The following is a 12,636-nucleotide window of genomic DNA, read 5'->3' on the forward strand; positions in this document are numbered from 1 at the left end:
TCTACAAAACGCAGTCCACTCTGTTCGTGTCATATTCTAGGAGCAGATATTCTAGCAGCAGAAAACTGTATTGAGATCAAATGTTTTATCGATGAGAAAATTAGCAAAATGTCGGCCAAAATTCATCTTGCTTAATATTCTCCCACTGCCGGCCACTGGGCTTCCTCTCATCACCATATTTGGTAGTGAGTGGATACGCCAACCGGATGCTTCACACTTATACATTCGGTGAAATATCTGTCTCATTGTTCTATCTGTGTTTATATGGGACGTTGACGGGTTCTCACTAGTTACTACAGCTACAAAGTCAATATTGGTTATCGTATAAATTCATGAAAACAAAAATGAGCTTTTTGGTCTTCATTTAAGGTTAGCAGTGTGGTTACGGTTAGGTTTAAAATCAGATTTTAAGAAAATAAATAGGCGGTGTTTATCCATAATTATGACTTTGTGGCTGTGGTGACTAGTGACGACCCCAGCTGACAACCCCCCCGGATGTTATGGTGATGACCAAAGGCGAAGCCTTTTTGCCGAAGCCGCTCGCTAGATATTGCTCTATTAGTGGAAGACTGACATCAAGGGCACAAAGAGACGTCGGACTTCTAACTTTGCATTGAGGTAAGTGGCTCAAATATTCATTTGAGCTGAAAACAATTCGACAACTAGCTATCTGTCTCGTGCTCCATATCACATTTCCGTGCAAGATGATGCATCAATCTTTTTTTCAATGAGCTAGCTGTTAGCCATCTTTGCTCGTTTACTGCGTCACTTGTTTCGTCTGTTAAAATATGGTTTACTTTAAACCAGATCGTTAGTTATACCCTTTAATCTGTAGACAATTTAAATTAGCAAATGAAGACTTGATTGTGTGCATCAATGATAACGTTAACTGGATAGCTAGCTGCTACATAGCGTGCTAGTTAGCTAACTCGGTAACGTTATACCAAAGACAGTACAGTATGAAGATAGGCCAAAACTGCTTCTCCAATAGAATTCCCAGATCACACTTGTAGGCGATGTCATGGCACATGCGTAGAAACACGTCATCGGGTCTAACTGTCGACTCGCGTTGAACTGCGCATGTGCAGGCTGTCAAATCAAAGGCTCCCCGTCAATGTGAAGTTGTTTTTGACGAAAATTAAAACGTGTCAGTTTGTCACTTTCACGAGGTTGGAGTAATAACATCTTCAACTGCTTAAGACATTGGCTCGAATCTAGGTGGTGCCTTTAGATTTCGAGAAAATTAACTAAGGAATAATTTTTCACTTCTCATTGACTTCTCAAACCCCAAACCCTGTTCTGTTTCGCAAGCGTTCCCGGAAGTCTCGCGATGTTGCGCCTCTGGGTTTAGAAACTCTGTGGTTATACTTAGTAGAAAATAGGGTTTTGAGAAGTTGTGCACACAATGGAGTCCTAATTATTCAGAAATGTAGCTAATGTTAGCATAAATAATATACTTTTTTTATCCACATCAGTCTGCCTATTCTTAGCTAGCTATCTAACGTTAGCCATAACGTTAATTCTTAAGCCATAACGTTAATTCTTAGCGACTCATGTCGTGATGGTGGCCATGCTGCCAGCTGGGGTGTATTCATTACGCCGTTTCAGTTGCAAAACGTTTCTCAAACGGAACGAAACGGGGAGGGACCTACCTGAATTTGTCCAATAGAAACTGTCGTTTTAGTTGCAAAACGTGTCTGGGTAATGATTACACCCCTGGTAACGTCAGCTAATCGTCTTTGTTGCAGTCTGTAAACGGATCTTGTTAGCTAGCAGTAGTTATTTTTGCCATCTTCCCAATAACTACCTTTACACAGCCAAGTCACTGTCAATGCGTTTCGACAGTATTTCGAAAGTGAGAAACAGTGGTTAGCCATAAAACCATATATTGTGAAACGAATGCAAATTGAAAATTGTAGCCTCAGATTTGTTTTTAGCCCTCAGTTTGATGTGGTAACAAAAGTTCTCTCTTTAATGGAGTACTTCTGGTAGTAGAGCCATGTTAACTGTGTTACTGTGCTAGCATAGAAATACACATTGTGCTTGTTTGCCTTTTTTTTTTTTATATAGCTCTGTTTTCTTTAAAGGTATGGCCCTGATCTGAGGCTAGAGGTGCTGGATATGGCTGAAAGGATTGACATTGGCGAAATGCCCTCCTTTGACCTGGTTCCAAGTGCTGAAGCAAAGAAGAGACCCAATTCATCAGATGGCAGTGAGTGATTTTGATTCTTCAGATTGAACTCCTTGCCACAGTTTAAAGTATTTTGCTAATCTACTGGAAGATGAAAAATAGCTTAACTCATAACATATCAAATATGCTGTTATTGATTTGTTATACACTTGTCATTGATTGATTATCTGTTTTGTTCTTTAATGTTAGGAGACGAGCCAATGAGGAAAATGCCGGTGTCCAAATTTGGTTCCAGACCGCGGTTTGAGCCTGTGCACTTTGTTAGTGGTGGCAGCAGTGGCAGGTCTGGTAATGATGAGAAGGAGAATGACAAGGAGCGCCGGAGGAGTGAGGTGAACAGTGTGAAGCAGTGGGACTCGGACGCTGACCGTCCCGCTTATGGCAGCAACCGAGCTCAGGGCTCCTCTGCAGCTAGGCCTGCGTTCGACAGAGTTTCATCATATGGTTCTTCTTCTGACTCTTGGAGGGATAGAGAAAGAGATAGAGACATACCCTCAGGTAGCACAAGTGGTTTAGGTTATGGAAGCCGAGGATCCGCCTCAAATTACATGACTAAAGTGCAGCAGGACTACTCGGCCAGATACGAGGCCCACAGCACTAGGCAGCCGGACTCATACTCTCAGGCCCCTAGGTTTGATGGATATGGAGGGGGCAATCGATCAGGAGGCTGGGGGGATTCAGGACGCCAAGGCCTTGGCTTCAGGCAGCAGGACAGACCCTCATCCAGCAGACCATTCAGCAGAGTCTACAGCAGCCCAGGGAGGAGCAGCCCCTCGTCTGTCTCTGGGTCTTCACAACCCATCCCTATATCTCAAGCCGTGCTGGACGAAAAGCAGAGGCTGATCAATAGTGTGGCATCCGCCATAGCTGTCACTTTAAGAGACCCCGCGTTCATGTGTGGAGCTGAATCTCCAAACTACAATTTCATGCTGAGCCGTAGCATCCAGGCCTGTAAGACCAACCCGGAGTACATCTATGTCAACCTCAAGGATATCCCTCCAGCAGACCTACCCAAGAACAGGAAAGTACCGACTGATGGCTATGCCTGTGAGCTGAGATGCCAGTGTGTTTACCTTGCTACTGGCTACTCTGGTAGCAAAAACGGGGCCAGGGACCGTGCTTCTGAGCAGGCTATTAAGCTTTTCTTTAAACTGGTGGAGGTCCGTGTAGTGCAGCGCAAATTCAAACACTCCTTGGTCAATGATATTGTGGTCTGCCAGATGCACTGCCCTACCCCTGCCTTTCTACCAGCACTGCGTAACCCAGAGGACAAGCCGACGCCTAGCTCCAAGGGGCAATACGAGCCTGACAAACGCAAGCACTGGACAGATTTTGTCGTTGTTGACAACGCTCATGATGCCATCTGCATTCTTAACAACTCTGCCGCCTTCAACCGCATGAAGATTGACTACAAGTTCGACGTGGTCCCCAACAGCAGTGCATGGCAATGTAGCGTGTACCTGCAGGATGCGCTGGTGGCACAGGCCAGGGGAAGTAAGAAGACGTCGAAACATACAGCAGCTGAAGAGGCAGTGAGGAAACTACGCATGAACCAGGCAGCCCGGCAACAGCAGCAACAACAACCACAGCAGTTCTCTCGAGGGAACCATCACTCTGACCCATCGGGTGGTCGTTTCGGTCCCCAGGGTGTTAGGAAGAAACACTTGAGCGAACTGGTCATCCTGGAGAACTCGGACAATGCCATCTGCATCATCAATGACACTGCCCAATTCAACAAGGTAGCTGCCGATTATAAGTTCACAGTGCTACCAGACCACCGCTGGAGGTGTGAGGTGTACCTGGAGGGTCAGTACGTAGCGGCAGGCATCGGACCCAAGAAAACAGTGAAGCACATTGCAGCAGAGGAGGCCCTGGCCACACTCCGGCAAACACAGGCTGTGGTGAAATCCAACCTCAGGAAGGAGGGTAATGCTGACGCCCTCTCTCGCCACCAGATTCTGACTCGCTCTGGTGAGGAGTCCTCGAGACAGGAGATCAAGGAGGACAACATTGGGAATCAGCTACTCCGCAAGATGGGCTGGAAGGGTGGCGGATTGGGCCGGGAAGGGGAGGGCATCTCTGAACCCATCAAGGTGAAAGAGCAGTTCTCCAGAGAAGGACTGGGTATGGACATGGACAAGTCTGGGAATCAGCTCACCAAACGGAACATCGAGGACATCATCCGTAACTATGCCAGTTCAGACCGCCAGGACGACCTGCGCTTCTCCACTGAGCTCAACAATGATGAACGTAAGCAGATCCACCAGATATCCCAGAAGTATGGCCTGCGTAGTAAGTCATACGGCCAGGGCAGGCTGCGCTTCCTCATCGTCAGCCGAAAAGTGCACAAAGACCAGCTCATTGGCCAGCTCCTGCAGGAAGGGCAGGTGGGACGCTACGAGCTGGTGAAACCTCAGGCCTCACACTGACTGGATATGGTATAGCTCCAACAAACTACCGATGACTGATACTTACCACAAAAAAAATCACACACCTGATCTGGGAAAAGTTTGTAAATGTAAAATGTTTCAATCTTCTAGGCTTGTCTTTCGGAGAAACACTTGTGGTTTCTGCATTCCTTTTCATACAATTGTATATTTTCTGACATTGTTTTAACGCTTCTTGTCGTTCCACTATTTTGTTGTCTTCTGTCAGCTTCAAATTTGCACAATATGCTAGTCTTGAAGTGCTTTGTGCTGTTACAGTTGATTAGAGTTCTGTATCTTTTGACAGAAATGCTCAAAACATATTTAGCAAATGTTTTTCATGGCTACAGAAATAGCCTAAACCAGCAGAATGCCTGCCATTTCACCTTCTCACCTACACAAAAGTTTAAATAGTAGAAATGTATATACTGTTGGCATCACCTCAGGTGATGACAGGTGTAAACTAGAGGCAACATCTGATATCCCTGCCACAATACTTGCAATGTTGTTTCCCCCCCTTGGATAGTTAAGAGATAATTTTAAAATAAAAACTGCCTCCATGACTTGAATTTGATCTTTGTCACATGGTAAAAGTGCAAGCTGTGATCCCTTTGGAATGTCAGATGTATAGCCTATGTGAATACAGTTCACTCGTCTGCTCGTTTTCACAGCTGTAATAACGCTAATCAATAAATTAAGTCTACTGTCTGGACTTCAATACTTGTGAGTTGACTGGTGTTATTACAAATATATTCATATAAACTTTTTTATATTTACACTGAAGTTCCTATGAACAACCACTATATCACAGTGCCAATTTGATCCATACCCCTCCCCTGCCAATGTTCTCAGGGCTGTAAGTTTGAAGCAATATTGTAGAGACAAGGAAGGGATCTGGGACCAGCTCGAAACTTAACCAATCAAGTCACTCCACCATCATCCCTCAAGAAAATATATGTATAATTATTTTTATTTACAAGAAAATGTAGTTTGTAAATGTTACAACTGCACATTTTACACAGATTGAATGGTGTTAAGGACACTGCAACATTCCCATGTGGTATTAGTAATTACGTAAGGATACAAATAAATGGAACTCAAGTAATTGGACATTTAAACCATATGATTTGAGCGTTAAAAGTACAGACAACCCTTGCCTTGATACATTCTGAGTTCTGTGCATGAGAAGGTTTACCACAAATTCTCAGAGCAGGCAATTTGTCAATCTCATCCTCATGAATATGCTTTTGCACCAGCGTTACAGGACTTGCATTTCAAAGTGCACCAAGTATGTCCCTTTCCGAAACACTTGATTCCTGATGGGAGATATCATTCAAAGAGCCATTCAGTTCATATAAACAAAGCCCCAACAAGAACATGGTTTGTGCATGTAAAAAGGTAGGGTATTGAGATTGACATTGGTTGGAGAAAACAGGTGTTCATCACATTGTGTCTTAGTTGGATTACTATCATACAAAAGCGCCAAAAAGGCAAACGTGTGAAAGCTAGAAACAAAACATTGAAACCATAGAAAAAACACTTTTATGTGGATCAACACAAGAAAATCACACTGCAAGCCGAGGACTTAAAACACTAAAATGACAAACAAAGTAACTCATGATCAGGAAAAAAAAAGTACCTTTTTATGCCAAGATTTTAAAAAAATGGGTTAAATTACATTGTAAGTAACCCAGATATAACAAGGTACATTTACTTTGATGTGCTCTTGTCCAGAAAGAGCATTCTGCATGAAGGGAAACCACAACAGCCAAACATACTGCAGAGAAAGATTCAAACCACATGTATTTCATTTCATTTGTGAGATATTTTTCTTCCTTGAGGCTGGATTGTCCATACTTTGAACGGTGAGTGGGGTCAACAATCGCGCCAACTCTGTTCCACGATGGCAGACACTCTCTTCTCATACTCCCGTTTGTTCTCCTGGTACAGCTGAGCTGCCTGGCTATTGGCTGGGCTGTTGGGATTGGGCTCATCCAGTAAAGACTAGGACGATACAATAGTAGACACTTCAGTAACAATAGTATTCTGGCACCCTTTTGACTAGATTATTTTAATTAAATTGTTTCTAACACCGTTATTTGAGGACAAAGTAAAGCACAATGGTGCTTTACAAGGCAAGTAAATATTCAATGAAGATTTATGGATAATGCTGAGTATACCTGTATTGAAGTTAGGATTGAAGAAACATCATAAGTTGGACTCCAGCGGTTCTGAAGAATGTCCAAGCATATACTACCATCTGCGTAGACTGCACAATACAGAACATACATTTACTCCATAACAAAGACTGGTGGATTGTCTTGTTGACAAAAGATTCAGCTGTTCCACCATAAAACGATCCTGTAAGCAATAAGCATGTTTCTAAAATGCCATGGCTGCCTCTTTTCCATTGAAGAAAAACATACCGTTTGGATGAAACATTTTGGAGACAAAACGCACAGTTGGAGGCTTATTAGGGTATTCCTCTGTGAATTCTATTGTGAGTTTGAAAGTTCCTAAAAAATAAAGGAATGAGAATATTAACGATCAAGTGGGCACTAAACAGTCACACAAGAGTAAAAGGTTAGCTTGACAATGACCAAAAACGGATCTGGGACCAGGCTAAAACAGAATGGCTTAGAACAAATTCAAAGTTGTTCTTGCTGCAAAATGTTTTGAGCAACCAAATAGCATAAGCATACTGTATTTGGCAACTAAATTATTGTTGCTATTTCAATAAATAACATTATATACACATGAGAAAAAATCCTAAAGCACAAATGCACATAAATGCAACTCAATGAGGGACATTTACTAGAATGGAGGATTACTGGTGGGTCTGATATGCATATTCACTGACAGATGATGTCAAACAGATACAGTGCCTTGCAAAAGTATTCATCCCCCTTCACGGTTTTCCTATTTTGTTGCATTACAACCTGTAATTTAAATTGATTTTTATTTGGATTTCATGTAACGGACATACACTAAATAGTCCAAATTGGTGAAGTGAAATGAAAAAAATAACTTGTTTCAAATAATTGTAAAAAATAAATAACGGAAAAGTGGTGCGTGGATATGTATTCACCCCCTTTGCTATGAAGCCCCTAAATTAGATCTGGTGCAACCAATTACCTTCAGAAGTCACATAATTAGTTAAATAAAGTCCACCTGTGTGCAATCTAAGTGTCACATGATCTCAGTATATATACACACACACCTGTTCTGAAAGGCCCCAGAGGCTGCAACACCACTAAGCAAGGGGCACCACAATGAAGACCAAGGAGCTCTCCAAACAGGTCAGGGACAAAGTTGTGGAGAAGTACAGATCAGGGTTGGCTTATAAAAAAATATCTGAAACTTTGAACATCCCACGGAGCACCATTAAATATGGCACCACAACAAACCTGCCAAGAGCGGGCCGCCCACCAAAACTCACGGACCAGGCAAGGAGGACATTAATCAGAGGCAACAAAGTGACCAAAGATAACCCTGAAGGAGCTGCAAAGCTCCACAGCGGAGATTGGAGTATCTGTCCATAGGACCACTTTAAGCCGTACACTCCACAGAGCTGGGCTTTACGGAAGAGTGGGCAGAAAAAAGCCATTGCTTAAAGAAAAAAATAAGCAAACACGTTTGGTGTTCGCCAATTGGCATGTGGGAGACTCCCCAAACATATGGAAGAAGGTACTCTGGTCAGATGAGACTAAAATTGAGCTTTTTGGCCATCAAGGAAAACGCTATGTCTGGCGCAAACCCAACACCTCTCATCACCCCGAGAACACCATCAACACCAGCATGGTGGTGGCAGCATCATGCTGTGGGGATGTTTTTCTATCGGCAGAGACTGGCTAGATGTGCCAAGCTTCTAGAGACATATCCCAAGAGACTTGCAGCTGTAATTGCTTCAAAAGGTGGCTCTACAAAGTATTGACTTTGGGGGGGTGAATAGTTATGCACGCTCAAGTTCTGTTTTTTTGTCTTATTTCTTGTTTGTTTCACAATAAAACCTATTCTGCATCTTCAAAGTGGTAGACATGTTGTGTAAATCAATTATACAAACCCCCCCAAAATCAATTTTAATTCCAGGTTGTAAGGCAACAAAATAGGAAAAATGCCAAGGGGGGTGAATACTTTCACAAGCCACTGTACAATCCCCTGGTTTTGACCTCAAACCCAAAGGGTTAACCCATATTTCACAGGATTCATTCACTTGCTGGCAGGCAGTAATCTCATCTCAGCCATTTAACAGGTCAGCTGGATTGCTGTAGCTCTGGTAAGACACCAGCTGGTCTACAATGTCAAATCAAAAAGGTTTATTGGTTGTGTACACAGTTTAGCAGTTGTTATAGTGGGTATGGTGCAATGCTTATGTTACTAGCTCATAACAATGCAGTATAATGTCAAACAAGTACACATAATTTAAACAAATATTTAAAAAACAAGAAATTAAGAAATGTCAGAACAAATCCAATTAACAACCCAAATAGCACTGTAAAAGTAATCCAACTGCAATCTATACATATACACCGGATTCATTTACACAATAGAAACTAAAAATGATATGTATAGCAGTAGACATGTTACAGTGAGCTATGTCACAAATCTAGTATATAAATACATGTGGTGTGTATAAACAGTTAGCTAAAATGCAATGTACAGTAGTAGAAATATTATAATAGACTGTCGAGAATAGAGTATTTAAATACACAGCACAAAACCCCATGGCAAAATTGATAAAATTGCAGAAAATTAGTCTGGAATATAAATATACAGTGCATTCGGAAAGTATTCAGACCTTGACTTATTCTAAAATGGATTAAATTAAAATTTTCCTTCATCAATCTACACACAATACCCCATAATGACAAAGCGAAAAAAGGTTTTTAGAAAGACAGGACTGTGTCGAGGCACGGATCTGGGGAAGGGTACCAAAAAATGTCTGCATTATTGAAGGTCCCCAAGAAAAAAAGTGGCCTCCATCAATCTTAAATGGAAGAAGTTTGGAACCACCAAGACTTTTCCTAGAGCCGGACGCCCGGCCAAACTGAGCAATCGGGGGAGAAGGGCCTTTGTCAGGGAGGTGACAAGGAACCCGATGGTCACTCTGACAGAGCTCCAGAGTTCCTCTGTGGAGATGGGAGAACCTTGCAGAACGACAACCATCTCTGCAGCACTCCACCAATCAGGCCTTTATGGTAGAGTGGCCAGACAGAAGCCACTCCTCAGTAAAAGGCACATGACAGCCCGCTTGGAGTTTCCTAAAAGGCACCTAAAGACTCTCAGACCATGAGAAACAAAATTCTCTGGTCTGATGAAACCAAGATTGGCTTCGGGACAAGTCTCTGAATGTCCTTGAGTGGCCCAGCCAGAGCCCGATCGAACATCTCTGGAGAGACCTAAAAATAGCTGTGCAGTGACGCTCCCCATCCAACCTGACAGAGCTTGAGAGGATCTGCAGAGAAGTATGGGAGAAACTCCCCAAATACAGGTGTGCCAAGCTTGTAGCTTCATACCCAAGAAGATTCGAGGCTGTAATCACTGCCAAAGGTGCTTCAACAAAGTACTGAGTATAGGGTCTGAATACTTATGTAAATGTACTATCAGTTAGTTTTTTTATTTAATTTGCAAACATTTCTAAAAACCTGTTTTTGCTTCGTTATTATGGGATATTGTGTGTAAATTGATTAGTAAAAAAACAATTTCATCAATTTCAGAATAAAGCTGTAACATAACAAAATGTGGAAAAACTGAAAAGGTCAGAATACTTTCCGAATAGACTGTATATGAATGGTGTGTATAGACAGTATGGACAGTATGTGAATAGAAAAGGTATGTATAGCAGTAGTTAAATAGGATGATCATGAGCCATGACTAGAATACAGTATATACACATATAAAGTGGGTGAAGCAGTATGTAAACAGAGTGACCAGTGTTCAATGACTATGTACATAGGGTAGTAGTACTAGTACTGCTAGTCTAAGTACTGTTCCAACTAACAGGTCTCCCATGCAATTAATTAGTCCTTATCATGGTACTGATCACTTCCATTTGAGTTGTCAAACATATACACAAGAATGTAGCAGCTACAAAAAAGTAAAGACATAGCTAGCTAGCTACTTACCATCTTCAAAAGGTGTTCCCTCTGGGCTGGGGAGAAAACAGTTACATAGCTAATGTTAGTTTGCTAACTTTAATATGTTAGGGACAAGAGCTTCAACGTTAATTTCTTGAAAATTCATAATAATACCCTACTTTAGATACATGTTATGACGTCATTGATTTTGTGGGTAACGTTAAACATATATTTCTAGCAACAAATATATCTAACTAGCTAACGTTAGCTAGTTACTACTTTTAAAGTCCATTCACTTACCCAAAAATTACGGCATTCCAAACCATGATATTGTTTTCTGACGGGGCTCCACTAACTCCTGCAGGAGGATCCTCTTGAAGCCTGAGAAAGAAGATTATTTTCGATGCTTAATTAGCAAACGTTAGTAGTTCGTTAACTAGTTAATTAGGCTAACGCGTTAACTGGCCTGGCTAGCTACAACTTGAAAATATTCAGCTGTAATGTTATCTTTATGTTAACAATCCATGTGTTAGCTAACGTTAGTAACTTATGTTATCCAGTAGCTAGTAACGTATGTTATCCAGTAACTGTTAGCAGAAACGTTAACATTTTGCTAGTTAGCAACAGTCAGACAAACGATTCACATAGACAGCCAAGCTAGCTAGCTAGCCAGCCAGTTGCTCCTCACACATACCGCTTAAAATCTCTCATTAAACGTCGTCTTGCTGGAGTTGACATCTTATTCAGTTGGAAAAATAAAACGTATGTATACGGTTACAAGTCACACGTTTTAAAACAAACGATTTTCACAGTAATGATTATATTTCCCACGATAACGTTAGGTTTCCGCAATCTTTAGCTAGCTGTTAGCGTCGTTCTTCCTCAGACAGGATCTGGGCTAGACACACTACCACTCACGAGCGAAAGGGGGGTAAATATGAGGGTATGGTAAACAATTATGAAGAAAAAGGCAATTAAAAAAAAAAACGTTTTAACTGATTTGGAAAACTATTTAAAATAATTAAAAACGTACGTATGCAAAACAAAATGCCCCCCCAAATTTTTTTTCGCTACAGGTCTGTAGATTTGATATAATGTGTATTTTTTTCTTTGTGTAATCCCTCTGGCTGTTCTGTTCTTTTTGTGTTTTGCTTGTTACTGTTTAATAATAAAATAAAAAGCAGCATTTTTTGGGGAGAGGGTATGTTCTTATTGCTTCCTCTTCTTCTTCGTCATGATTTGTTTGGCGGATCGCATCCAACTTTTAGGTGCATACACCGCCACCTACTGTACTGGTGCGGGAGGCCATTCACGTAATACCAATTGCGAAAAGATAAAAATTGCCAGTGAGTAAAAGTAAAGATACCTTAATAGAAAATCACTAAAGTAAAAGTGAAAGTCACCCAGTAAAATACTACTTGAGTAAAAGTCTAAAAGTGTTTGGTTTTAAATATACTTAAGTATTAAAAGTAAATGTAATTGCTAAAATATACTTAAGTATTAAAAGTATAAATAATTTCAAATTCCCTATATTAAGCAAACCAGACGGCACAATTTTCTTGTTTTTTATATAAGGATAGCCAGGGGCACACTCCAACACTCATACATAATTTACAAACGAAGCATGTGTGTTTAGTGAGTCCGCCAGATCAGAGGCAATAGGGACGACCAGGGATGTTCTCTTGATAAGTGCATGAATTTGACAAATTCTCTTGTCCTGCTAGCCATTCAAAATGTAACGAGTACTTGTGTGTCAGGGAAAATGTATGGAGTAAAAAGTACATTATTTTCTTTAGGAATGTAGTGAAGTAAAAGTAAAAGTAGTCAAAAAAATATAAATAGTAAAGTAAAGTACAGATACCCCAAAAAACTACTTAAGTAGTACTTTAAAGTATTTTTACTTACAGTTGAAGTCGGAAGTTTACATACACCTTAGCCAAAT

At 41.1% G+C, this 12,636-nt stretch overlaps 2 protein-coding genes across 3 annotated transcripts; one reads left to right on the forward strand and one right to left on the reverse strand.

Annotated features, from left to right (window-relative positions):
* The first annotated feature begins 247 nt into the window (after positions 1-247).
* LOC311107433 (NF-kappa-B-repressing factor-like) lies at positions 248-5,335 on the forward strand. 2 transcript variants are annotated; one of them, XM_084149925.1, is made up of 3 exons: positions 248-618; positions 2,088-2,212; positions 2,381-5,335. In XM_084149925.1, the coding sequence occupies exons 2-3, from the start codon at positions 2,122-2,124 to the stop codon at positions 4,618-4,620; spliced, it is 2,331 nt and encodes a 776-aa protein (XP_084006051.1). In that variant the 5' UTR covers positions 248-618; positions 2,088-2,121; the 3' UTR covers positions 4,621-5,335. The 2 variants fall into 2 exon arrangements, with proteins under 2 accessions (XP_084006051.1, XP_084006050.1); XM_084149924.1 differs by having other exon boundaries at positions 527-618; positions 2,071-2,212.
* A 234-nt stretch (positions 5,336-5,569) lies between these two features.
* LOC311108005 (ubiquitin-conjugating enzyme E2 A) lies at positions 5,570-11,589 on the reverse strand. Its single transcript, XM_084150642.1, has 6 exons — positions 11,389-11,589; positions 10,995-11,075; positions 10,743-10,768; positions 7,044-7,133; positions 6,798-6,886; positions 5,570-6,621 (listed from the first exon to the last, which is right to left on the reverse strand). Exons 1-6 carry the CDS (start codon positions 11,430-11,432, stop codon positions 6,493-6,495), a joined length of 459 nt encoding a protein of 152 aa, XP_084006768.1. The 5' UTR covers positions 11,433-11,589; the 3' UTR covers positions 5,570-6,492.
* Positions 11,590-12,636: the final 1,047 nt, after the last annotated feature.

The sequence above is a fragment of the Coregonus lavaretus genome (genome assembly GCF_964263955.1).
Source record: "Coregonus lavaretus genome assembly, chromosome: 32".
Taxonomy (NCBI): Eukaryota; Metazoa; Chordata; class Actinopteri; order Salmoniformes; family Salmonidae; genus Coregonus; species Coregonus lavaretus.

What these genes read in the sequence shown, in the direction of transcription:
- LOC311107433 (XM_084149925.1), top strand. Translation starts at nt 2,122, where the DNA reads ATGGCTGAAAGGATTGACATTGGCGAAATGCCCTCCTTTGACCTGGTT. An exon ending in ACCCAATTCATCAGATGGCA is followed by an intron (nt 2,213 to 2,380) that starts GTGAGTGATTTT and finishes CTTTAATGTTAG; the next exon opens with GAGACGAGCCAATGAGGAAA.
- LOC311108005 (XM_084150642.1), bottom strand. Translation starts at nt 11,432, where the DNA reads ATGTCAACTCCAGCAAGACGACGTTTAATGAGAGATTTTAAGCG. An exon ending in TTAATGAGAGATTTTAAGCG is followed by an intron (nt 11,076 to 11,388) that starts GTATGTGTGAGG and finishes CTTCTTTCTCAG; the next exon opens with GCTTCAAGAGGATCCTCCTG. An exon ending in TGGAATGCCGTAATTTTTGG is followed by an intron (nt 10,769 to 10,994) that starts GTAAGTGAATGG and finishes TTTTCTCCCCAG; the next exon opens with CCCAGAGGGAACACCTTTTG.